Here is a 23,710-nt window from a genome sequence, read left to right on the forward strand (position 1 = left end):
AGCAAATCCCGTGTGGTCCTCTTTCAAAACATATCCAGAATCCAACCACTTCTCACTCTTGCACTGCTTTACTTTGGGTACAAACTACCAACTTGTCTTGCCTGGACTATTGCAATAGTTTCCTAACCAGTTTCCTTCCTTCCACTCTTGCCACCTACAACTCATTCTCAACATAGCAGCCACGATGATCCTTTATGTCAGATCATGTCACTTGGGTGCCTAGGACCCTCCAATCGCTCCCATCTCACCCACAATTCACAAAAAATCCAGGGGCCTATAAGGCCTAATGTGATCTACCACCAATCCACTCCCACCTCCACATCTCTTGCTATGTTTCTCCTCTCCACCCTACTGCAGCCATACTGACTGGTGTCCTCATGTTTCTTGAATATACGGGGCATACTCCTGCCTCAGGGTTTTTGCACTTGCTGTTCCCTCTGGCTAGAATATAATTCCCTCAGATAAATGCTTGGCTCACCTCAACTTCTTCGGGTCTTTGCTCAAATGTTGCCTTTTCAATAAGACCTTCCTTGACCACCCTACTTAAAACTTAATATCCCGGTTCCTGGTACTCTTTATCTTCCTTCTCTGTTTAATTTTCCCAATATATATTTTACTTGTTTATGGTATGTTTCTGCCTCATCCCAACAGGTGAGCTCCTCAAGTCCTGGAACTTTGTTTTATTCACTGCTCTATCCCCAGGTATGAGAAAAGTACCTGGCCTCCAGCAGATATTCACCAAACGTTAGTGGAATGACTGAATGAGTGAATGAATGAATGAACCTCCATACTTTTAGAATCTCCCAGTAATCTGAAGGGTTTAGGCCAGAAGGGGAAGACCCTAGTTGAGCTCTGATCTCTCCCTCACTTCCCCCACTGTCTCTTCCTCTTCTCAGGCCCAGTCCAGCCTATTAACACAAGAAACCACACCTGGGCTGGGAAGCAGGGCAGGACCAAGGCCACAGGTGCTTGTTGCCAGGATGATACATTTCGGCAGTGTGCTAATTTTTGAATTTAGCATCATGATATCTCACAAACAGAAGAGGTCAAAAATAGGTTGGGACTAAATATACTACTTAACCAAGATAATAGTACTGACTCAGTAACAGCAGCTCGTTTGTTTTGATATATTTTGCAAGGAACAGTGCTAAATTTGCACTTGTTCACCTAGCTGTCCTCTTCTTTTTCCTCCAATTTTTTATTATGGATTTCAAACATACATAAAGGTAGAAGGAATAGTATAATGAACTCCACGAACCCATTACCCAACTTCAACAATTACCAACATTTTGCCAGTTTGATTTCTTCTCTTCCCTGATTGTCTCTGCAACCTCTGCTAAATATTTCATCTAGCTGTTTTCTTGAGAACTGGTCTACATATGACAGACCCTGGCCTTGTTACCACTGTATACTAGCCACTATGTCAACCAGTCTCTCTAGTCTAACCAGAAACACAGTAAAAAGAAGCACTTACACCCATTCCCCCACCCAAGCTATGACTAAAAAAGGAAGTGTCTAAATTCCAGAATGTTTAAATCAAGGGACTTGCCCATTATCACGTTTGGAGGGATTTGGGGAGAAGGGTTGCTGTAGCTACAAAGTAGATATAGACACTAGCTGTTTTCACTTGTTTGTACCTGATGCAGAATTTCTGAATGAGTTCATTCAATCCAGTAAGTATTCACTGACTACCTGCTAAATATGGGGGACAGGATTAAGATGACAAAAGATAAAGAAAACCCAGCTTCTGTTCTCAAGGAAATCACAGTGGGGGTGGAGGGTGGGTGTTGGGTGAGAAGAGTACCCAAATAACTAAGATCCAAGGCAGAATATGTTCTATAGCCTAAGAGAGATTAAACAAATCTAAGGCGAAAGCTCCTTTTAAAGAAATCAACCCACAAAATTTGCAGACCCCAAGATTTATGCCTTCCTTAACTCTAAATCTGCCCTCTGCTGAATTTACTGCTATACAGCCAATAAGTATATTATTAGGAATTTGGGAATTCCCAATAATTCCCAAATTTGGGAATTTGGTGACCCACAGAATAGACTTTTGGAAGTGGATCTTTAATGTCACATTTTGCTACTCACCATCCAGTCCTCTGGTAGGAGGGGACTGGAAAGTCCTCCCAGGGCTTGGAAAACAATGGGGCTAACTGGTGTTGAGACTCAAAGCATTCTACCCTGAGGGCATATACAGCAAGCAGCTTCATAAACCGGATAGAAGAGTGGAAGTGTGTCAAGAAGACTTGGCTACATTTATTCAGAAGGGTTTCCAAGATCTCTCTTCTTGCTACCTAAAGGACTGTGATCTTGGTGATCTATTATCAGAGGCTCCCAGAGAAAAGTGTAGTTCTCTGGACAAACCAGGGAAGTGTGGTTGGCCATGCTGTGTGTGAAGGAGAGAGTGGCAGGGAGAGTGGAAGAAGGGGCAGAGCTGGGATGGGAGAAAGGTTTACACCATAATCAATGCTACCAAGATTGGTGAGGTGAGGATGCAGGTGAGGATGAGGTGAGGTGAGGGAGAAAAATAAGAGTAGGGCAGGAAAAAGGCACTGTGAGAAGGGATAGGGCACAGGAAGGGAGATAAGGTAAAAGATGATTCTGGTTTGAAAAGATCACTGATGAAAATGAGAAAGTTGCTATGAGATCCCAGAATCTAAGAGGCAGGATCTCACAAGATATTGAAAAGGGTATGAAGAGGAGGGATCTTAGCATGGGAGGGTGTATAGATTTTGAAGGATGGGTTCACATTGGGATGGAAGGGGCTCATTTCACTGAAGCTGGGAGAAGCACTCACTAGATGAAGGGCTAATTTAGATGAAGGTTTTGAGTAACAGGATGTGGCTGAGGATGGTAGAAGGGAAGCAGCTGGAACACTCATAAGAGATTTCCAATCTCTTATATATATGAATTCCTGGGGGTAAAGGATTTAACAGGATGAGAGGATTTGGGATAGAGTGCCACTGAGGTGGGAGACACCTTAGGGTAAGTTTAGGGTAAGTGGGAGCTCCAAGGACTCATAGGGTGAGAGGATATTTGGACAAAGGGTAAAGAGAGGTATTAAGGTGCAGGGGTCTCAGGACACGTGGGGTCAAAAGTCATGAACAATTGGTTGAGGAAGTGACCAAGCCATGGGGCAAAGGTTAAGAGAAACCTTAGAAGTGATGGGGAAAGTGTTGGTGTTGGGCTTAGAAATTATTAGAAAATAAGGAACAAGGGGCTGAGAGTGACCTGGAAAACTAGGTAGGTTTAGGGGCAAGAGAAGCAATGGATCAAATGAGTTTTGAAGACTGTGGGTTCAAATCCCAGCTCTGCTACTCATCTGGGTGAGTTTCAGGTTCTTCATTTGTTTAAAACCAAACCAAAACAGGGCTTCCCTGGTGGCGCAGTGGTTGGGAGTCCGCCTGCCGATGCGGGGGACACGGGTTCGTGCCCCGGTCTGGGAGGATCCCGCATGCTGCGGAGCGGCTGGGCCCGTGAGCCATGCCCGCTGGGCCTGCGCGTCCGGAGCCTGTGCCCCGCAGCGGGAGAGGCCACAGCAGTGAGAAGCCCGCGTACCGCAAAAAAAAAAACCAAACCAAAACAAACAAAATATGGGAAATAGTGGTAGATATATTGGGGTTGTGAGGGGAAACAGTTTACACATACAAAGCTTGGTGCACAGTAGGTGCTCAGCCGTAAGTGCCAATCATTATTAAGGAGATAGCAGGGTAAAAACCCAGAGAAGTGAGGAGGCCACAGCAGAGATAAGAGGACAGTGATTCCAAGAGCTCGGGGGGTACCAAGATAATGCAAAGTGTGGCCCCTGTGTTCATTATCTGTTGACTCCCTAGCACCCAGGACAGAGTAAGACCCGTAAGAGCTTCTCGGCTTATACTTAAGGGCTCCCATGGGCTAGGCCTGGACCAAATGCTTTGAATGCATTATCTCAAGCACTACTATTATCCTACCCTAGGAGAAGTGAAGACTGAGGCTAGATGGTGTGCCTGAGGTGCCATACTTTACAGGCCAGAGTCAAACTAGAACCCAGATCTCTTACCACATCAACACCCCAAGCTGAAGCACTCTTATCCTGCTTTGCAAACATGTTAACTGATGAGGCCTGATCAAGGGAAATGGGTATGGACTATTAAGAGTGTAGGGGGGTTGCAGGAGTGAGGGAATAAGGTTCAAGAAGCAAGTGGACCCTGGGCTGAGATTACAACAGTAAACTTCTAGTTAGGAGTACAGAATACAAAAATGATTGCAGACAAATATCATCTTGACTGAGAATTGCAGAACGTCACAGCTGGAAGGAAACTCTGAGATCATTTAACCCAACCTTATCATAATACAGATGAGAAATTGAGGTCCAGAGTGAGGAAAGGACTTCTTCCAGGTTCCCAAAGCACAACGGTGGCAGAGCTAGGACTTGAATCTGGGACCACACACTCAATCCAGATTCTCTGATGACTCCAACTATATCTACTTCATATTCATCTCTGTATCTTCCTGAGCACCAGCTCGGTGCTAGGGCACTTGTAAGTCATGTGCTGATTAACACTGGGGGGCTGGAGTGCAGAGAGGGATGTCCGTGGAGGTGATTTTAGGATGAAGGGGGCACATGGAATGAGGATCATGAAGTTACAGGGCAAAGAAGGGATTATCAGATACTGAGGGTTATGTAGAAGATAACTGGGTGGGAAACTATTTTAGTAGGTATGGCTTAGGAGTTACCAGGAAAGGTTTGGGGGGAGTCACCAAGTTTGTGGGGGAACACGGGGTAGAAGTGGAGGGGGTTACCAGACCAGTGGGGTCACTGACGTTTTGGGGGATGTAGGGATCTCGGGTCATGAGTCACTGGTTTAGAGCTGAGGGTGGTGGGTCCCTGGGCAGTGCTGGGCAAATTCTTGGGTTGGCAGAGTCAATGAATAAGAAGTGAGGATTACCTGGTGAGGTCTTAGGGTCAGTGGGTGGGGTGGGGGGGTCACAGAGGTTGAGGCGGGCGCAGTCACGGGGTGGGGTTTGGAAATCATGGGGGAGGAGTCAGAGGACGGAATGGAGGGGCAGGGATGGGGGCCAGAACCCGGGGGGGGGGAGGATCAGGCCGCCGTCCAGCCTCCCGGCCACCGGGCTAGGGCCGGAGGAGGGTGGGCACGCCGGGCTCGGGACCTTCCCGGGGCCCCGCGCCCGCCCGGCCTCCCAGCTGGGCACGGTGGACCCACTCCCCGCAGCTACCAACCTGACAGCCCCCGAGGGCGACTCCGCCGACAGACCGCCATGCAACGGGCCCCGCCACCAGCGCCGGCCCCGCAACCCGCCTGCGCCATAGCCCGCCCGCCCGCGCGCAGCTTGCCTCGCGCCATATCCAGGTTCCAGGGCCGCCGCACTTTCCTCTCTTCTCGGCGCGCCTCTACCGGGCCCCGGAACCCGTATAGAAAATACAGGGAACGCTCCACCCCGCACCCCCCGTCGCCGCGGCCGCCGTCCTACTTATCCCGGTTCCCGGGCCGCTGGAGCCCGGGCAGCCGGGCTCTGAACGGTGCCGGTGAGAGCCCCGCCCCGCCCCCCGGCCGGGGTGACGCGCAGCCCGCGAGGCCGAGCGCCCGGGGAGGGCGTGATGACGTCACGACGCCCCGGTCAGGGACTGGGCGCGGCTCGCGAGCCGGGTCGTCTCTATAGCAATGAGGAGCCGCCACCTGTCCTTCCGAGGATTCGGTCCACCTGAGGCGGGAGGCGGGAGGAGCCCGAGGCCCCGAGTCTCGTCGGCCGCCTGCGGGTGAGAAGGTGCGCTTTTGGATGGGGGGAGGACCGGAGGGGCAGATTGTGAGGGAGGCCGTTCTCGCGGCTGCCACTCTCCGCACCGGGCCACGGACCCTCTCCTCGCAGCTCAGAGGCCCCAGGCGTCCTCCTGCGCCTCACGGTCCCGAGGCGCTTTACTGTGCGCAGTCCGCTGGCAGTGCCTACGATCTATGAGCCACGCGGGTATTACTAGCTCCTTATTGAAAAAGACGACGTCGAGGAGCCGTGAGGGACTGGCCTCTTTAGGGAAGGCGCCCTGAGGGTGCTCTTCGGTTCTCTCATTCCCCCGCCAGCCCCACCCGCAGCCTCAAAACCAGCTGCTCCCCCTTGTAGGCTCCTTTCGGGGTGAACAAAGCCAAGCCCTTTTACTGTTTCCCCCTCTCACTAGGGAGGGGCTGTGCTTGGGGAATTTTCAGACACCTAGGGGAAAAGTAAAAGAGAGTGAGCTTTTGGTAAAAAATTAAAAATAGAGACGTTAGATGAGGAACTGGTAAACGTTGCCTCTTAGGAGAGGAATTGGGGTGACTGGAGGAATGAGGTGAGAAACTTTTCTCCCTCTCTGCCCTTTTAGACTTTAAGTCCTTTCTTTTGTCTCCTCTCTCCCCACCCCCCAAAATTAACTAAAAAAAATTTTTAAAGGAAGTATGCCAATAAACTGGAAACATTTACAAAGTACTGTGTTTGGGGCCCATGGTAGCTAGAGATGCCATTAGTGGTTCCTTTCCTCCCTTGTCTAAAGAGCTTAACCACAAAGCCTCCATTTCAATTTTAGACATTCTCTGTTCCGCGTCTTACTGCTTTTGGCACAATTCCAGAGGTGGGACTGGGGCTCCAATTCTCATCAGGTTCTCAGTTTAGGGGGGCAGTAAGTGACAATTGTTGGCCCATTCTTTTTCTCTTTTTTTGGCCGCGCTGCAGGGCATGGGGGATCCTAGTTCCCTGACCAGGGATCGAACCTGCGCCCCCTGCAGTGGAAGTGCAGAGTCTTAGGCACTTGACCGCCAGGGAAGTTCCGATGGCCCATTCTTATGGTTATATATATTATAATTAATCCTTTCTACATCTCCAGGTATAGAAATAAACAGCCTGACCTTTAAGGTGCCCTCTTTCTGTTCCTTTTTGGTGGAAGTTTGGCAAGTTATTTTACCTAGATACAAAGAGAGAACATAGTAGCTTGTCCTGTAGCATAAACTTCGGTTAGACATAGAGCAGGGGCTAGAACTCAGGTTGTCCTAGATTGTCCCCCCCCCCCCCCCCCCCGCACCACCTTTTTCCATAATAAAAAATACATTTGTCCTTTCTCACATTCCTTGCAGATCCTAATTTGATTGGCTAATCACCTCTCCCATTACACAACAAAAACTGGGAAACTAGTGTCTGAATTTGAAGTATTAAGATTCTGATGATGGGTAATTTCAGGTACTCAGGAAAACTGGGGAGGAAGATACTTTGGAGTGGAGGATTGAAGATCATTTCTAGTAACTTCTGTTCTGCCTTTGAACCCCATCCCCACAATATACCGTATAGGCTGGTGGTCTTCAGACATTTTAAAAAATGGATTCCATATAAGAATTTTAAAGAACTATGTACCCCCTTGTTCATTTCTAAGTTGATACCTAAATTTTCCATCATAAATTTAAATACTTGTAGAGGATATAATTTCTGACTTACTGCAAATGTTGATGTTTTAAACTAAAACCATTACATCATTCTTAATTGTATCTAGTGGACTCCAAATACCCTAAATATTTGATGTCTGCCAACATCCATTTAAAAATATATGAACAAGAAATTTTATATGGTTCCCTTTCTTATTGAATTCCTAATTCCATTCACTGCCCCTATAGAACTTTATCCTAATAAGTATATTTGTATGCTTTAAAGTCTTTTACTGATCACTATCACCTTCTTTGCAACAAAATTGAGTATATATTTAAGCTTATTGCTTGTGACCATACGCTTTGTTGAAAATTTTCTTATGAATCAAATTGTCATTAACGGTTATCACTAGTACAACGATTTATTAAGCAACATCACTATATTACACATTTTTATAACTTGTGAAACCTAAAAAGTACAATTTTATTGAAAATGCATCTCAATGAGAAATACGGTGTTTCTCCTCAATTAGTTCAGGTATTCACAGACTAATATTACCTAATGGTGGAAGGAGATAAGGTGCCACACCAATTCTCTACCTGTTTTTTATTTTTATAGACATAAGCGTTGAGAAACGTTGTTTACATAGTAATTGGGAAAGGAAGAAATTTGTTAAAATGATATCCCTCAAGTCTTTGAACTACTTCTAAATTACATGCCAACAATCACAAAGTGTCCTATTACCAAATACTGTTATCAAGTACTATCAAATAGAGTCCTCCTTTACTTTATTAAAAGCAAAGAATTGGAAACCACTGATCTTGCAAAAGGATTTGTTAGTCATTTGAGTATGTTTCAGTCTTATGAAAATAATTATTAAATTATCTGTCACCTTTTCACTCAGAGGCACCTAGTTAATCAGATAACTGATTTTCGTACTTCTTTGCCAACACAATTTTTTTGATAAAATTCTTTCATCATTACATGTTTTCAGTATCTTTCTGTTAAAATATTGACATGCAGATTCACTTCCATATGGAAGACACCTGCCATTTGTGGAATTAGCAAAGCCAGTCTTCATTTCACATCAGACTTACTTTCTGTCGGGAAAAAGTCTGACTTTATTCTTCAGTTTAAATAAGTACATTAAGGGACTTCCCTGATGGTGCAGTGGTTAAGAATCTGCCTGCCAGTGCAGGGGACACAGGTTCAAGTCCTGGTCCGGGAAGATCCCACATGCCACAGAGCAACTAAGCCCGCACGCCACAACTACTGAGCCTGCGCGCCTAGAGCCTGTGCTCGGCAACAAGAGAAACCACCGCAATGAGAAGTCCGTGCACCGCAATGAAGAGTAGCCCCTACTCGCAGCATCTAGAAAAAGCCCACGTGCAGCAACGAAATGAAGAGTAGCCCCCACTCACCGCAGCTAGAGAAAGCCCACGTGCAGCAACGAAGACCCAACGCAGCCAAAAATAAATAAATAAAATAAATTTATTTTAAAAAATAAATATATTAATATTCACTTTTAAAGAATATTATAAAATCACTGGGAAATAAATTAACTGTAGCTTATAAAATAGATTACTAAAGTCAGTCATGATTAAAATTATATAGATCTAATATTAATATAAAAATTGTAAAAACAAGATGGTACTATTTCTCATTGTATAATTTGGAATAATGCCACATAATGTATAGCTGAATACATTAATTTATTAAGTGAAAAGTAGGGTAGAAGGCATGTTAGTCCCTTGGCAAATACCGGTTTCTGCTTGTGTTGAACTCTTATGCTTGGCTTTTGGGAACAACTAAATAACAATCGTGTAACAAAAAAAGAGAAAGAACTCCAATAATTTTCTTAGACTTCATGATCAAACTTTTTCTTATGTATTTAATAAAAAAGAAAGTTTTTGTTAGGAAATAATGGTTTGAGCAGCTAACAATTTCATTTTTTGCTAGCAGGAGGTAGAAAATAGGAAACATTTTATAAGATGAAACAAGAAGATTGATTGTAATGGGAATATTTTGTTATGAAGGGAAAAAACGACCCCTTCCTTCTACTCCCCAGGTTTTTACACCCTAGGCCATGCATCAAGATTCAATGTAGGTGAGGGATATGCCTTTCTTTTGTAAAGTAGGACAAGGATTATGGTGATAGAGGAGGTAGAATGGAGAGTGCATGAATATGCTGGGTGGCTCTCAAACAGATGAGTTTTAGGGAAGAATTCTTATGGAAGTTGAGGATCTGGAAATGTATTCCCTTAAAACTCTCCTCAGGGCTTCCCTGGTGGCGCAGTGGTTAAGAATCCGCCTGCCAATGCAGGGGACACGGGTTCAAGCCGTGGTCTGGGAGGATCCCCCATGCTGCAGAGCAGCTAAGCCCCTGTGCCACAACTATTGAGCCTGCGTTCTAGAGCCCGTGAACCACAGCTACTGAGCCCATGTGCCACAACTACTGAAGCCTGCGCGCCTAGAGCCCGTGCTTCACAACAAGAGAAGCCACCGCAATGAGAAGCCCGCGCACTGCAATGAAAAGTAGCCCCCGCTCGCCGCAACTAGAGAAAGCCTGTGCGCAGCAATGAAGACCCAATGCAGCCAAAAATAAATAAATAAATTTTTTTTAAAACTTAAAAAAAAACAAAACTCTCCTCAGATTGATTTCCCTGCACAGGTACCCCCCTTGGAAAGTCTTCACATACCTTTAGGAAGAATTCCTTGGAAAGTCTTCATGTACCTCACTTTAAAGACTGGTTGATATAGACAGACCCATACTCCACTCGCCCTGACTCTACATTATTCTGGGACATAATTGCAAGTGTCCTAGAAAGAAGGAGGAAGACTTGGTGTTTTTGGAATAGAAGAGGGTTAGGAGAGAAGTCAGAGAAGATGGCCTCAAGTTGGTATAGTCACTCACCATGGTCCTGGATATGGTCCTCAGCTTTGCAGTTCTAGAAATGTGATTTTTGTCAGTCCACACAAAGGTGTTCATATTTTGTCACACTGAATCAAACTCACAGAAGTTAATGTATGAAATAGAATGTCAGTGAATTAATTTATACTCATAATCACCAAGTTGACTGGATTCCCTCTCCTGCTGGGAAATCTATGTAGAAAGGTCAGTTGTAATCAGTCTTACATGAGGAGTGCGGATCTTGAGAATGGCTATTGCTATCAAGCTGTGATGGCCTGATGCGCGATGCCTGGCATGTAACAGGAGCTCAGCAATTGTGGAATAGAATGCACCTGTCTCCTTTATAGATGCTGATGGGGAAGTTCAGGATTCTGGTAGGCTAACCCAACATATGTTTTGATCAGGTAGATTTTTCCTTGTTCCACTTAAAGGGCTATATCATGTAGCTATTAAATCCAATAAAATGTCACGTCAGGGAATTATGTAATTACAACAATTAAGTTTTATCTATCATCTCTGAGCCTAGAAATGGCTACTGTTCATTTATAAGAGGTTAAAGGTTGCATTCCCGAGACCTGTATAGTAATGGTGGTAGTGGCTGAATGATCTCCATTTCAGAATTCTGTTTGGTGGCCAAGAATGTACTGCATAAAAAGAACAACGTTGGTGAATCTCAGTGCTGGTACTTTGCTAGAGATGGGACATCTTTACTAGGGAAGTATCTTAACCACCTGTGGCCTGGCTAGATTTTGGGGACTGTACTATGATAAGCAACAATACCCCAAATTTCCCCCACTCGGGATAATTCTTGATACTGCTTTTTAAAACAGACAAGCCTTTTCAAATTCTAAAATCATTAGGAATAAGATGGATAAATGAAAAATTGGGGTAAGTCCTATCTGGAAGCAAGAAGACACTTCGTCTCCTCAGAGCTTTTTTCCAGCTCTAGGGTAAGCCATTGAGAGAGGAAAAGATGCCAGGCTGAGAAGTTTCATTTAGTATTTTAATAATAATAATAAAAAAAGACAATACAAAATCCAAACATTTCTTTTTACAAGTTCAGATACATTTTTTCCCCCAAGTGCAAAATACCCTATGAACTGCATCATTTATTGTTGTGTAGTAGATGCTTACTATATCGGCAGCAGTGGAAGGTAGATATAAATACAATATTTTGAGATTTCTTTTGCATTAAAAAAAAAAAGCCTCCCACATGGCAATGGTTATTCTCTGAAATTTAAGTTCGACTCACACAGAAGAGTAAAGTTTTTGGTTTGTCCAAACTGTTACAATCTGTGTTGTCTAGATAAGCTGATAAAAGAACTGGGGGTTATATTCCCTCTTATATATTTTTGTAGAGGGTTCCTAGTCCAAGTAATGGCCCAAGGACAGAGTGTGCTACCTTTGAGACAAGTCAAATTTAAAGGTATCCTTGTGTTGTTGGCTTCCACTTTTCTCGTACAGTGCTTAGGAGAGAAGCCAAGCAGGTTAACATTATTTTCTGCTTGTGGTCAGTTATACTTTGTCTCCCTTCCTCTAGTTTGAGCCTGTTATATTGAGGTTAAGCAGCAAATACAGAAGTCTGAACGCTCTATAATATTTTCTGACATTTGAGATATGGCCCCCTAATCTCCAGAGTCACCTCAAACATGCATATGGAGAAAACTTCCTGGATATGAAAACTTTCATTAGGGCTAAAGACCAGGACTGTACTACTGAACTTTCAGCAATAAATCTGAGCCTCCACCACCTCAAATTAATCCAATCCTGGCAGAGTCTGAGCAGTCACTGCTCAATGTCAACCTCTGGGAATTTGTAGGCCTGGGGCAGGGCAGTTCAAGTCCAGGCTCTGGTCAGTTTTGTCCTGACTTTGTTCTCTAAGGTTTAGGGAATGGGCCTGGCCCAATAATACAGAAAGACAGAGGCAGAGAAGTAAAAAGAGATTGCCACGTTGCTGAAGACATAAGTGCCTTTCTGATATGCATCACTTGGCGCTTGCAGCCCTTGCAGGAATGGCTTCCCATTCCCAGACTCAGATCAGGGCAGGTTTTGTACTAAGAAAAATGAGGCCTCGCAGTACTGCGGCCCTACGAATACCTCATCCTGCAGAGAGGCCTCTTGGCTAGTTCATGAAGGGTTCCCATTTATACCATCTTCCCACTTCCCTACAGTGGTAAAAACCTCTTTTTCTGTCTGACCTGTAAAGGCCTAGAGAGTCCCTGAATGTTGACTCCTCAATCCACTAACCCTTAGTTTGATGCCCCTGGGCCAGCTTCCTCTGCAGGTTTAGGAGCAGCTTTGCCTGGGTTCTTAACTCGCAACTTGGACGACCTAAATTAAACTTGGTGGACATTAGCAGGTCTTCACCTGCTCTCCAAGATCTGTCTTGACATTAGTTAAGAAGCTTGGTGGTCTCTACTTTCCATACTGTGGAAATAATTTGCAAGCCCCGGAAACCATGGAATTAATGGTTAGAGGAAGTGTGTTTATGTGTGTGTATGAGGGTGACAGGAAAGGAATGGAGAGCAAGAAGTCAGACCCTGAAGGCATGAACTGGGAAGCACTCTGACTGTTTGGCTTTCTGAGAGAGATGCAAAATGGTAGGGAGAGAGGAATCAGAAAGTTATCCTAGCTTCTGGTGGAGAATGAGGATGGTCAAAGTTGATTAAAGCAGTTTTCATGGCATCTCCTGGGAAGTGTGGATACTTCTATTAAATGACCATTCCGCTGCTTGGAAGCAGCTGTTTTGTACCTCTACAGCAGAGCCTTCTTTGACCCAGAGAGACAAAGGCAGCCAGACACTCTATCCCCAAGGGCCATGGTGTTGGCTAATGGATGTCAGGGGATCTAGTTGTGACATTGGTTACCTACTGCCTAAGGCTGTTTCGGTTGGTGAATGCTACTGATTGGGGGGGTGTCCGGCTCCTTTATTTAGTGTTGAGCCTCCTTGGGGAGCAATAGCCTGAGACAGTCATTAGAAGTGAGCCCTAGGAGTCAACCGTTAGCCTTTGATTGAATAGGGCTACAGCTTTGGGGGAACTAGAAGGAGCAAATGGAAAATAATTTTATAGGCAGCAGTGGATTGAAGGTGGAGTATGTGCAGGATCTGGACTTGGGCATGGACTTGATTCTTCTTCCTTTTGAAAAGCAGTAGTTGAGGAAGCTAGGCTTGAAGTCAGCTCCAAGAGGAAATGGCAAACAGGGGTAGGCAGAATGGCCAACGTCAGGCAAACAACTCCATGCCTGGGTAACTGTCCTATTCTTGGCTCCCACAGCCTTGTCTCTGGCCTCAGGGCCCTGAGTCGGCCTATCCCCAGGGGGTTTGTCCTGGTCTTCTTCCATGTGCACATCAGGGGAAAGCTGGATGAAAGCAGGGAAACGATGGAGGTTTTCCCTACTTGGGGTGGAGAATCACTAGCCAATTCCATCGGCCTCTACAGTCTTGAGGTCCATGCTGAATTCATGGAGGCACAGGGATGGTGGGATTGGTTTAGCAAACACAGGTCCCTCTTCTTCCCGCTCCATCAAGTCCCCAGAATTACATATCCTACATATCAGGTGCCTCTGCTGGGGGAGTAGAGACAGATCAGATGCTCCAGCGCTCAAGGCTCATGAGATTCAAAACCTTTTTCTTCCACTCCAAACATACACTCTTCTCTCTTAGGCAGCTATAAATAGGGTTGTTCTAATAGAGGAAAAAGAAACAAAAACAAAAAACAAAACCAGAAAACAAAAACCCCTCCCTCTAGTCAACACAGAAAGACTCAAAACGATTGCACTTATTAGATGTGGACAGGATGGCAGAAGGCTCGCCAAGTGCACACATTCCTCTTGCTGCCCACGGCCTGGGGCCAGAGGTAGGTGGCTCTGGGCTGGCTGCAGAGCGGGGTCCTCTTTGGTGGGGCCCACAAGCCATCTGGGACTACAAGGGAAAGATAACTCTGGGGGCAAGGCCCAAGCTGGCTTTTGGTCAGCAGCCATGTTTCTTTAAGGACAATACTTAGCAAGGGGAGTAGGGCTCCCCCAGGGAGCACTCAGGTGGGAGTGAGGGAATGGCTGGGCCAGGGAAGACAAGTAAGAAAAGGGATTAGTGTTTGAGGCTGGCTTCCAATTGTTCTGTAGTCTAGTCCTTTAGAGGACACATTTTCTTTCTTTTTCCGTTTTCTTTTTTTGCCGATGCTTTAAAACCTGGTTTCTGTCCTGCAGAGATAAAGTCTTTCTCTTGGGGAGCAGCAGCCGCCTATTCAACACGGTAATTCCTGCTGCTCTTCCTCAGTCAGCTGGTGTCCACTAGCCAGTGGTGTGGGCCTTTTGTAAGCCCTCATGAATTGGACCCCAGGCAGTTGTGAGCGAAGATGGAGAGGAGCTGTGTAGACAGGAAAGCTGGCTGTGTGGGCAGTCCAGGGCTCAAACCACGTGTCCCAGAGGACGAGTGCTGGCATTAAGCCTGTAAGTCAAAGGCTTCTTTGGCAGAACCCTGGGCTGTTAGAATATTCCTGGGGGGCACAGCCAGGGGACATTTTGGCTCCTGTCTAGCAAGGCACAACCTATAACGGCAGAAGCCCCTCTTCCCCCTCCCCATTCCCCACTAGACCCACTTCCTTCGTGGGCCTCTAGCACCCTTCCAAGCTGATAGGGTCAGGGATGTGAGCTGGTAAAATGGGCAGTGTGGCTGGGGAGGGGAGCAGGATACTGTTCCTTCACCCCTCGGGAGAACAGAGCCAGCACTGAATGGCTTTTCCAGGGAGCATATAGGAAATGAGTAAAGAGAAAGAGCGAGGCAGAAAGAGACAAGGAAAGGAAGCTAGAGGAATGGAAAGGGAGAGTGCTTGGTCTATATGGAGATTTTTTTTTCTCCAAAAAGAGAGATCGGAGAGAGTCCCTCATCTGAGGGTGGGGGCTGCCGGCTCTGAGGGCTAAAGAGTCTGGGGGCTTCAAAACCTGGGTCTTGGGCCTAGCGGCACTATTTATAGGGCCTCAGGAAGCTGGAAACTTTGGAGCGGAGCAGCTTGATGAAGGATTTGGGCAGCATCTCCTTGTGCTTCTCTGTGTACTTGAAGTAGTTCTGGGGGTGGGCCAGCACCTCGAAGAAGGCCTTAATGAGCTTCTTGTCCTGCAGAGGATGGCAGGTAGCAATGTCAGCATCAGTGTCAGTGGCGGGAGAGAGGACCACCAGCCTCCACTCAGCAGCAGCCCCTCTTGATGTCTAATAGGCATATCCAGAAGTGAACTCTGGATTCCCATCCCCCCATCTGTTGCTCCTTTGGAATTCTACAACTCAGTCAGTGGCAGCTCCATCCTTCCATCGCTCAGTCCCAGTCCTTGGAGCCATCCTTGACCCCTCTCTCTTGCTCACAACCACAGCAAATCCTGTTGATTCTACCTTTAAAATATATCCAGGGTCAGACCACTTCTCTCTGTCTCCAGAGCTACCACCCTGTCCAAGCCACCATCATCTCTCACTTGGCAATGGCCTCCTAACTGGTCTCCATGCTTCTACCTACCCTTGTCCTTCTACAGACTGTTCTCCCCCACAGCAGCCAGAATGACTTTTTTGGTTTTTAATTAGATCACGTCCTTCTTCTTTTCTAAACACTTCTCTGGTTTGTTTTTTTTTTTAATTTATCTTTTATATCTTTATTGGAGTATAATTGCTTTACAATGTTGTGTTAGTTTCTGCTGTACAACAAAATGAATCAGCTATATGTATACATATATCCCCATATCCCCTCCCTCTTGAGTCTGGTTTCTTTTATCACTCAGTAAAGCTGAATCCCTTTCATGGCCCATAGGCTGAATGTGATCTGTGCCCTGCTGTCTCTCCTCTATCCCCGTCTTGACTCTTCCTTACTCTGCTGAGCTGCACTGGCCTCAAGGTTCTTGAACATGCCACACGGCTCCCATGCTCCTGAGCTTGGAATGCTCCTCTCCTGATCTTCTAATGGGTAGCCTTTCACCTCCTTCAGGTCTCTTCTCCTCAGAGGCCTTCCCTGATCACCCTGTCTGAAACAGCAACATGATGTGTGGAGAGCCTACTGGGTGCCAAGCACTGTGCATTAGGACTCAGCTCTTCTGGCTTCTAGGCTAGTGTTCTTTCCATTGCATCAGCAGATTTTTAAAACAAGGGGTGGAGCTTCCAGCCTCTCATCTCCACTTTAATCAAAATGGTGCCTCTACTTTATGCATTGGAGTTCCACAGCACATTTGATATAAGGAGTCAGATGCTCTAAAAATTTTTGAAAAGCATTGCTGAAATTATACTCTTTGCAGTCTGCAAGTTCTAGATTTTTGTCATTGTGTCTCATTTTGATAATAATACAAAAATTATTTTATTTATCATAAAGATAACTTTTTTGCATGGATAATGTATGAAGGATAATACTGTGACTAGGACTATATAGTTTCTTTAGTAAGATTTTCTCAAACTGGGATCCACAGACCTAGGTATCCAGACCATCCTTCAATGTTGGAAACATTCCTTTTCCTTTAAAAGAGGTCTATACCGAATTAACTCTGAGAAACGCTGTACTAGATCTGCTGTTTTTCTGTGGGAACTGAGGAGGGAGTAAGGGAAGGCAGGGACTTATGCAAAAGCATCTTTCTAAACCACATTTTCTGTATATGTCTTGGTGGAAGAGGTCAAGGACATTTCATCTCCTCATCCTCCCTTCCTCTTCACCCAGAGTGTAAGACAGTGTGAGTGACACTGCAGTCAGATGGGCTTGGGCTCAAATCCCAGCTTTACCACTGGGCAAGTGCTCTAACTCTCTGTGCCTCAGTTTTCTCATCGGTAAAGTGGGAATGATGAAAGTACCTAGTTCATAGAGCTATTGTGTAAATCAAATGAGAATATTCAAGTAAGCACTTAGCATATTGCCTGCACATTGCTACGTGCTCATTAAACATTGGCCATCATTACTGTTCATATTCACTCACCTTTAAAATCTCCTGGTGGTTTTCAGATGCATAGAGCCGGCCGTCTCGCACAATGTCTTCAACCAGCTGTTCATAGTCCTCTGCAAGGTCAGCGAAAGAGAGGGGCTCAGGGGTGGGAACTCCTCCTGCTTCCTTGCTCCCTCCAAGACCCATGAGCCTCCCCTTTCTCACCCACTTCCCTGGCTCTTCTGCCCTTGCTCACCATCATAGGTAACATAGGGAATCTGGAAGCCACGGGCGCTGTTGGCCTCACTTGTCTTGAAGTTGATCCAGAGCTTCCTGGAGCGGGCTGTGAAGGCGATGGGGCGCTCGTAGGTCTGGCAGGTCTCATAGGTGGTAATGGAGGATGGGGAGGCTGGGAAGGCAAGCAGCAGGTCAGGAGAGAGCAGGGCAAGCTCTCCAAGTCCTCCTAGAGTGAGGAATCATGCTGACAGAGGCCCTCCCTCATGTATGTAGCTCCCCTACCCTCCAGCATACACATATTCTCTCTCAATGCCCTGGGCTTGTTCCACAATTCCTCTTTGACATCCAGGCAGTCACACAGTGTAAGAAATTTGACATTTAAGTGAATGGAACAGTAAAAATACTAGAATATGGGCTTCCCTGGTGGCGCAGTGGTTGAGAGTCCGCCTGCCAATGCGGGGGACATGGGTTCGTGCCCTGGTCCGGGAGGATCCCACATACCACGGAGCGGCTGGGCCCGTGAACCATGGCCGCTGGGCCTGCGCGTCTGGAGCCTGTGCTCCACAACGGGAAAGGCCACAACAGTGAGAGGCCCACGTACCGCAAAAAAAAATAAAATAAAATAAAAAAAAATACTAGAATAGGAAAGTGACACATGTAAGACTATTGGAATTCTGCTCCCAAAGCTGGCTTTCTTAACTCTGCTCTCCACCGAACATGTAGCATTCATTGCTGTTTTCCTTTGCTCCGAGGCCTCCCTCATCATTGCCCCAATTCTTCCAGCACCAATTTTTTTCTCTCTCTCTCCCTCCCAACCAGATTTGGACTGCCCTTCCCTGGCCCAACTCTGCAGCCACCCACAGTTCTTTCTCATGACGAGGACGTCCCCACACTCGTCCTCAGACGGCAGGAAGATCTCGGGTACCACGATAAGAATCTTGCGCTTGGGTGGGGGGTTGATGTTCCAGACGCACTCCACGCCGGCTGGGTAGTTGCCTGGGTAGTTGGGAGACTCGATATAGCCAGTGAACTCACCCAGCTCCCCACCACACTGGCGATCTGTAGGCCAAGCCCCGGTGGACAAAGCAAGAAAGAGAAGGGAAGTCAGTGGGGAAATAGGTTGGGGAAATTGAAGAGTTCTGAAGTGGAAAGCAGATACACGTAGGGAGCCTCCTTCTTAGTCATCATCTCTTCTCCAAGTTCTGGGTCTCCCTTCCTTCCTGCCCTTTTAGTACCTTCTAATCTCACTTTACCTGTCCCTGCCTCCCCACTACCTGCCTCCCTCCTCTCCAGGGAGAGGGTGCTACAGGGCCCAGCCCAGCAACCCGTCTTGAGGTTGAGTGGGTTGGGGAGAGATGGAGGGTGGGACTTTCCTGCCCATCCACTGCCCAGCCCTGCTCCCTGTTGGTTTACTCCCTGCCCACCTCCGGCTTCCTCCCATGCCCACTGCTCCCAGGCCTCTCCACCCCTTTTTCCACAGCCTGGCCTGACACATACTCTTGCACTGGGCCACACTGGTGGAGCCATCAAAGTCAGTGCTTGTGTTTCCTGGACAGCGGGTGCAGAAGTTCTGACGGAAGTCGGGCTGATAGGAGCCCATGGCACAGCGGATACAGCGATGGATGCTGGTGTTGTAGTAGTGCCCAGGGGAGCACTGGACTGCAGGCAAGGGGGAAGGGTAGGATTTAAGATGGCAGGCAAGCGGGAGTTCTGGGGCAGGACACATCGTCATAGAGAATGAATGAAGACATCAGAGTTCCTTCTAGAGTCCCAACCTTCCCTAGTCAGGCCAGAATTTAAGCTCAGGCGAAAACGAACTTGACAGAGTGGTTGGCTACAGCACCAATCCTGTTCTTTCAAGGCACTGAGCACAGTCGCAAACCTGTACAGAAACTCATTTGTTGTATAGAGGGGAAGGTGACACCAGCTTTCCAAAGCAGAGGGGTAAGTAGAACTGTTAGCTATTCCCCAATTCCCACGCTTGGGGCTGGTGGAGGGTCAGGACGGGTCCTATGAGTAGGATGCGGGGGTTGGTCATGCAGCTGGGCCTTTCCCGGTTTGGGGAAGATGGTAGGGCAACATACTTGGGTCTACTCTGGGGACTTGGAGAGTTTTTTGGAAGTAGCTGGGGTTGGGGTCCTGTACCGGGGGGAGTAGCCCACTCACCTTTAGTGTCACAGTCTTGGAAGGAGGCGGCTCCCTCGTGCTTGGTGGTGAGGCTCCCACCGCACGGGAAGCACAGGGTCCGTCCTGCTTCAGGTTGGTAGGTGCCACGTGGACATGGCTGGCAGGGCTTGAAGCCATCTACAGAGTGTTGGCCAGGTGAGCACTGACCTGCAGTAAACCGAGGGCCCAACTCTGATGGGGATGTTCCTGGTCATCCCCACGGGGTCACCCAGTCTCAGGGGACAGAGGCACACACAAACAGGATGTTGACTAGGAGAGTGGCCTGGGGCCTGGGCCTGCCTTGGGAAATCCCATGCCCATGGGCGTCCCAGTGCCCACCCTACCCCACTCTGTATTGTTTGTTCCCCTGGCACCTGCACATGTGGTGACGTTGGTGGCTCCGAGAGGCCCGTGGGCATCACTCCCAGGGCAAAGGTCGCAGGAGAGCTGCCCTTCTCTCTCCTGGAAGGTGCCCGCCGGGCATGGTACACACTGCTCCGTCTGGCCGTGGTAGTACGTTCCCTGCGGGCAGCTGACTGAGGGAGAGTCGGCCGCGCTAGCCACCCACCCCCCACCTATTACCCACCACCCAGGTCTGGGACTCCCCTTCCCTCTCCCCCCAGATTCAAGGAGAATCTCTTTGTCTGGGAACAGACAGAATCCTGCTTGGGAGGATCAGGGGCCAAAGCCATGTGCAGGAGGGTTGGTGGCCCGACATGATGTCCCTCTAGATTTCAGCCTGGGACCAAGGAGGGGGTGATGATGGGCAGGAGTGTCTTGGCTGCCTCACAATTTGAGAGATGCAACCGAGGCCGTAAAGTGTCCTGCTCTGAACCAGACCCAAGCTGAGCCTTCCCTACTCCCCCGCTCCCCTGTTCCCCAGCAAGCTCCCTTACCACACTTGGCCCCAGAGCGGTGCTGCCCGGGCCTACAGGCCTCCACTGGTTCCGCTCGCTCCCCAGCTACTGGGCCTGGTTTGTGGGCCAGCTCATAATCAAGGCCTGCCAGGCGCAGTAGGAAGCGGTCCTGGTTGATGGACTTTCTAAGCATCTTCAGGGACCCTTTCAGCCGCCGTTCCATCCGCTGTCGGAGGCAGGGTAGCCCACAGCCAGCTGGTGGGGGATGGTGTTATGAGTCAGAGAAGGAAGAGAAAGAAAGAGAAGGAAAAGGAAGAAAGAGTCCCTCCTCCCTGTGAGCAGGAGGGCAAGGAAGCAAAGCTAGGAGCTAGGAGGGTCGTGGTGAGAGGGACTGGCTCCTGGGCTTGGCCTTGGGCAGGGTCTGCCCTTAATACAGGCTCTGCCCCTTCCTTCACTGCTGTTTGCCCATCTCTGCCCTCCCCTTTCCACCCTCCTCCCAACGGTGTCCCAAGTCCCACCTGTGGTTTCTTCGGCTCTGACTTCTGCCTCCAGTTCCAGGGTGAGCCGAGTGACTTCCTTGCCTGGAGGGGTCCGGGCCCGCCGGCCCTTGCCCTTCCGAGAGGAGTCACACTTGAGGTGGATGAAGGTGACCTGGCAGTCAGAGCAGGGGGCACCACCTGGGGGAGAGGCCTTGTCAACCTCAGGGGCACCCCCTGGAGACAGGGAATGTTCTTACTCCCAGCTCTCACTTTTCCACCCCAACTCAGACAGATCTCACCAGATCTCTGACTATAACTATCTCAATTCTCTTGTAGTCTAAGATGCTAATCAGTTGGTGGGGGGGATATCCTAGGACTTCCTTGGACCCTATGCCTACAACTGTTTCTTCCCCTGTTCTGTCCAGAATTCAGGGTGCCAGTGGGTTTTTGGAGATCCCACTAAGCAGAAGAGCTGAGGGGTGGGAAGGGTTTGGTGGCCAGATAGCCCATTGGAGTGGGGTCCCCAGTCCAGACCTGGCCCCAGGATTCTGCTGGCCTCCTCCGTTTTGCCTTTGTTTCTCAGGTGCAAACGGCATTTGGCATCTTTGATCTTGAAGGAAGCCCGCTGTTTAACCGTCAGCACTGCAGCCTCTAGAGGGATGGCAGAGCTCAGCACAGCCTGGGGGTCCCTTGAGGGTGGGGGCTGCTATAGAGGATGTTGGGAAGCTGGGGCCAGCGGCTTGGCTGGAGGAGAGGGACTACGATAGCCAAGGGCATCGGCTGTTCTCCAGCAGGGCTGGAGAATTACAGAGGAAAGAAGGGGATCCAGGAAAAAGTAAGGCCAGGAGGATTAATAAGGAAGAGAAATAGGGGTTAATAAGCCAGGGAGTAGCATGGAACAAGGCCTCTGGGCTGGTGCTCACCATGGCAGTGGTTGGAGTTTGTGCTGTTCCCAGTGTGGCCAGCTCGGCCTGGAGCAGCCCTGGGGCTGGGGATGCCACAGCTCACGGTGAAGCCATTCTCAGACTCTGAGAGAAGGGGGCTGTCACAGCTCTGACCTGCCCCCTGACCCCCACTGGCTGGAGGGATCCAAGGGGACCAGAGGAGCTGCCTAAACAGCCAGCCTTCCCCCCTGCCAGCCCTCCAGCAACCTCCTCCCTGTACCTGGCAAAAACCGGGCCCAGGAGGGGCAGCTCAGGGCACAGGTGTCCTTCTTCCCAGACCGACTGCAGCTGATCATGGCTTTCGAGGCACCAGGACTACTGTGACACTTTACTGGCTCTAGGAAGTGGAGAGAAGCCTGAGGAGGAGAGGGTCTTCCTCTCCTGCCCTCTCTGTCAGTCCGTCAGTCAAGTAATTAGGAGGAAGAGAATTAGCTACATGTAGAACTGCAACTGTACACGGAGATGAATGAAGGGATTATTTACCAGGAACTTCACATCTCAAATGGCTACATTCTCCACCTCCTACTACCTCATACCTTCCTCAGTATGGAACTCCACATTTCCCAGGACCCCAACTACCCCCCACCCTGAAACTGCAGTTCAAGACTCAGCCAGCAGAGGGCGCTGCCCACCTGTGCAATCCTTCCCGTTCCAGTGCAGCCGGCCCTGGCCTGCTGGGCAGGTACACTGGTAGCTGCCAGGAGTGTTGATGCAGCCAAAGCGGCAACCTCCCCGGTTGATACTGCACTCATCCACATCTGGGCGAGGGAGGAGGGAGGCACAGACAAACAGTAAGGGGGTGGGGGTGGGTGGGGGGAAGTAGGAGCCAGAGAGTGGGCAGTGAGTGAGGACCTTTGGTTAGAGTTCCAGGCACTCTGAGATGATTCCCGGCCCGAGAAGAGCTCAAACCTAGGACCTCCTTCCCTAATCTCTGTTCCCAGTCAAAAGAAGGATTGAGAAGGGACCAAGCTAACAAGCTTTTTAAAGCCTTCCACTCCTACCCACCAGTGGGGCTGTAATTTGGAAGCTAAGGATGGGAGTCAAGAGGCAGTGATGGGGATGGGAGACAGAAGTTTCGGAAACAGGATGCTGTTCCCTGATACTCTAATCTCTCAATTGTCTTAATCTCTCCCACTTCATCATGATGAATGCAGACATGGCACATGCACCTGGGGATTGCCCACAGCCACCAGCCAACTCAGGGACTCGTTCAATTGAAGGGTGAGGAGTTGAGAGGGGCTGGGTGGCTGAGGGTCCAGATTTGCTGACTTACCCCCACAGTGGGTGACACCATACAGTAGGTAGCCGTGATGGCAGAGGCACTGGAAGCTCCCCGGTGTGTTGACACATATGTGGTCACAGGTTCGATCAAAGGAACACTCGTCTATATCTGGAAGAGCAAGGTTTCAAGCTGCCGAATCTGTCTTGAGGCACATGACCCTGTGACTCCGTGCTCAGGTGAAGGGCCCCAGGGAGGGGCCTTGGCTCTCTCCCTTAAACTGAAAAGAGTTCCTACCTCTGGCCCAGCCCTAAGATCAGCAATTCAGCAATGCCTACCCACCCCCTAAGCCCGCTCCATTTGGAGTCTTTGGAGTCAGGAACTCTTGAGGTCCGGTGCCTATGGATCAGGGCCACCATGTGTGGTTAGGCTCGTCAGATCCTGCCAAGGATATGAACTGGGGTGAAATCCATCCCTCACTTCTTGCCAAGCCATGTGCCCCAGCGTAGAGCTGGTTTGCCCAGAGGAAGGAGCACATTTGCTAATTCACAGCACAACACACCCTATGGAGACTCTCCACAGTGTCCTTTGAGCTTCTCAGGCTCTGGCCCTCTGGCCTCTTTGAAGCTCTC

General features: G+C 48.5%; 2 protein-coding genes across 15 annotated transcripts in view; both read right to left on the reverse strand.

The window, feature by feature from the left end:
- Positions 1-5,509, reverse strand: part of ZNF76 (zinc finger protein 76) — a 32,279-nt gene extending 26,770 nt beyond the window's left edge. For 3 of the 4 annotated variants that reach the window (XM_029243687.1, XM_029243685.1, XM_029243682.1), the window contains exon 1: positions 5,225-5,348. The gene's annotated coding sequence lies outside the window, so the exon portion shown is untranslated. Of the gene's footprint in view, positions 1-5,224 lie in introns of all 4 variants that reach the window. The other variant, XM_029243683.1, reaches the window with a different exon arrangement.
- Positions 5,510-11,367: 5,858 nt separating this feature from the next.
- The window catches only part of SCUBE3 (signal peptide, CUB domain and EGF like domain containing 3), a 38,056-nt gene continuing 25,713 nt past the window's right edge, over positions 11,368-23,710 (reverse strand). For 5 of the 11 annotated variants that reach the window (XM_029243635.1, XM_029243643.1, XM_029243634.1 and 2 more), the window contains 11 exons: positions 23,133-23,249; positions 22,492-22,617; positions 22,080-22,196; positions 21,839-21,943; positions 21,450-21,566; positions 20,955-21,113; positions 20,476-20,691; positions 19,954-20,115; positions 19,580-19,747; positions 18,911-19,072; positions 17,663-18,472 (listed from right to left, as the gene is read on the reverse strand). In XM_029243635.1, the coding sequence (XP_029099468.1) occupies positions 17,817-18,472; positions 18,911-19,072; positions 19,580-19,747; positions 19,954-20,115; positions 20,476-20,691; positions 20,955-21,113; positions 21,450-21,566; positions 21,839-21,943; positions 22,080-22,196; positions 22,492-22,617; positions 23,133-23,249 (2,105 nt within the window). In that variant the 3' untranslated portion in view covers positions 17,663-17,816. Of the gene's footprint in view, positions 15,408-17,230; positions 17,311-17,432; positions 17,586-17,662; positions 18,473-18,910; positions 19,073-19,579; positions 19,748-19,953; positions 20,116-20,475; positions 20,692-20,954; positions 21,114-21,449; positions 21,567-21,838; positions 21,944-22,079; positions 22,197-22,491; positions 22,618-23,132; positions 23,250-23,710 lie in introns of those variants that run through there. The other 6 variants (XM_029243639.1, XM_029243637.1, XM_029243638.1 and 3 more) reach the window with 5 other exon arrangements.

Source organism: Monodon monoceros, unplaced genomic scaffold, assembly GCF_005190385.1.
Source record: "Monodon monoceros isolate NGI ecotype Baffin Bay Population unplaced genomic scaffold, NGI_Narwhal_1 Super_Scaffold_3, whole genome shotgun sequence".
NCBI classification, from domain to species: Eukaryota; Metazoa; Chordata; class Mammalia; order Artiodactyla; family Monodontidae; genus Monodon; species Monodon monoceros.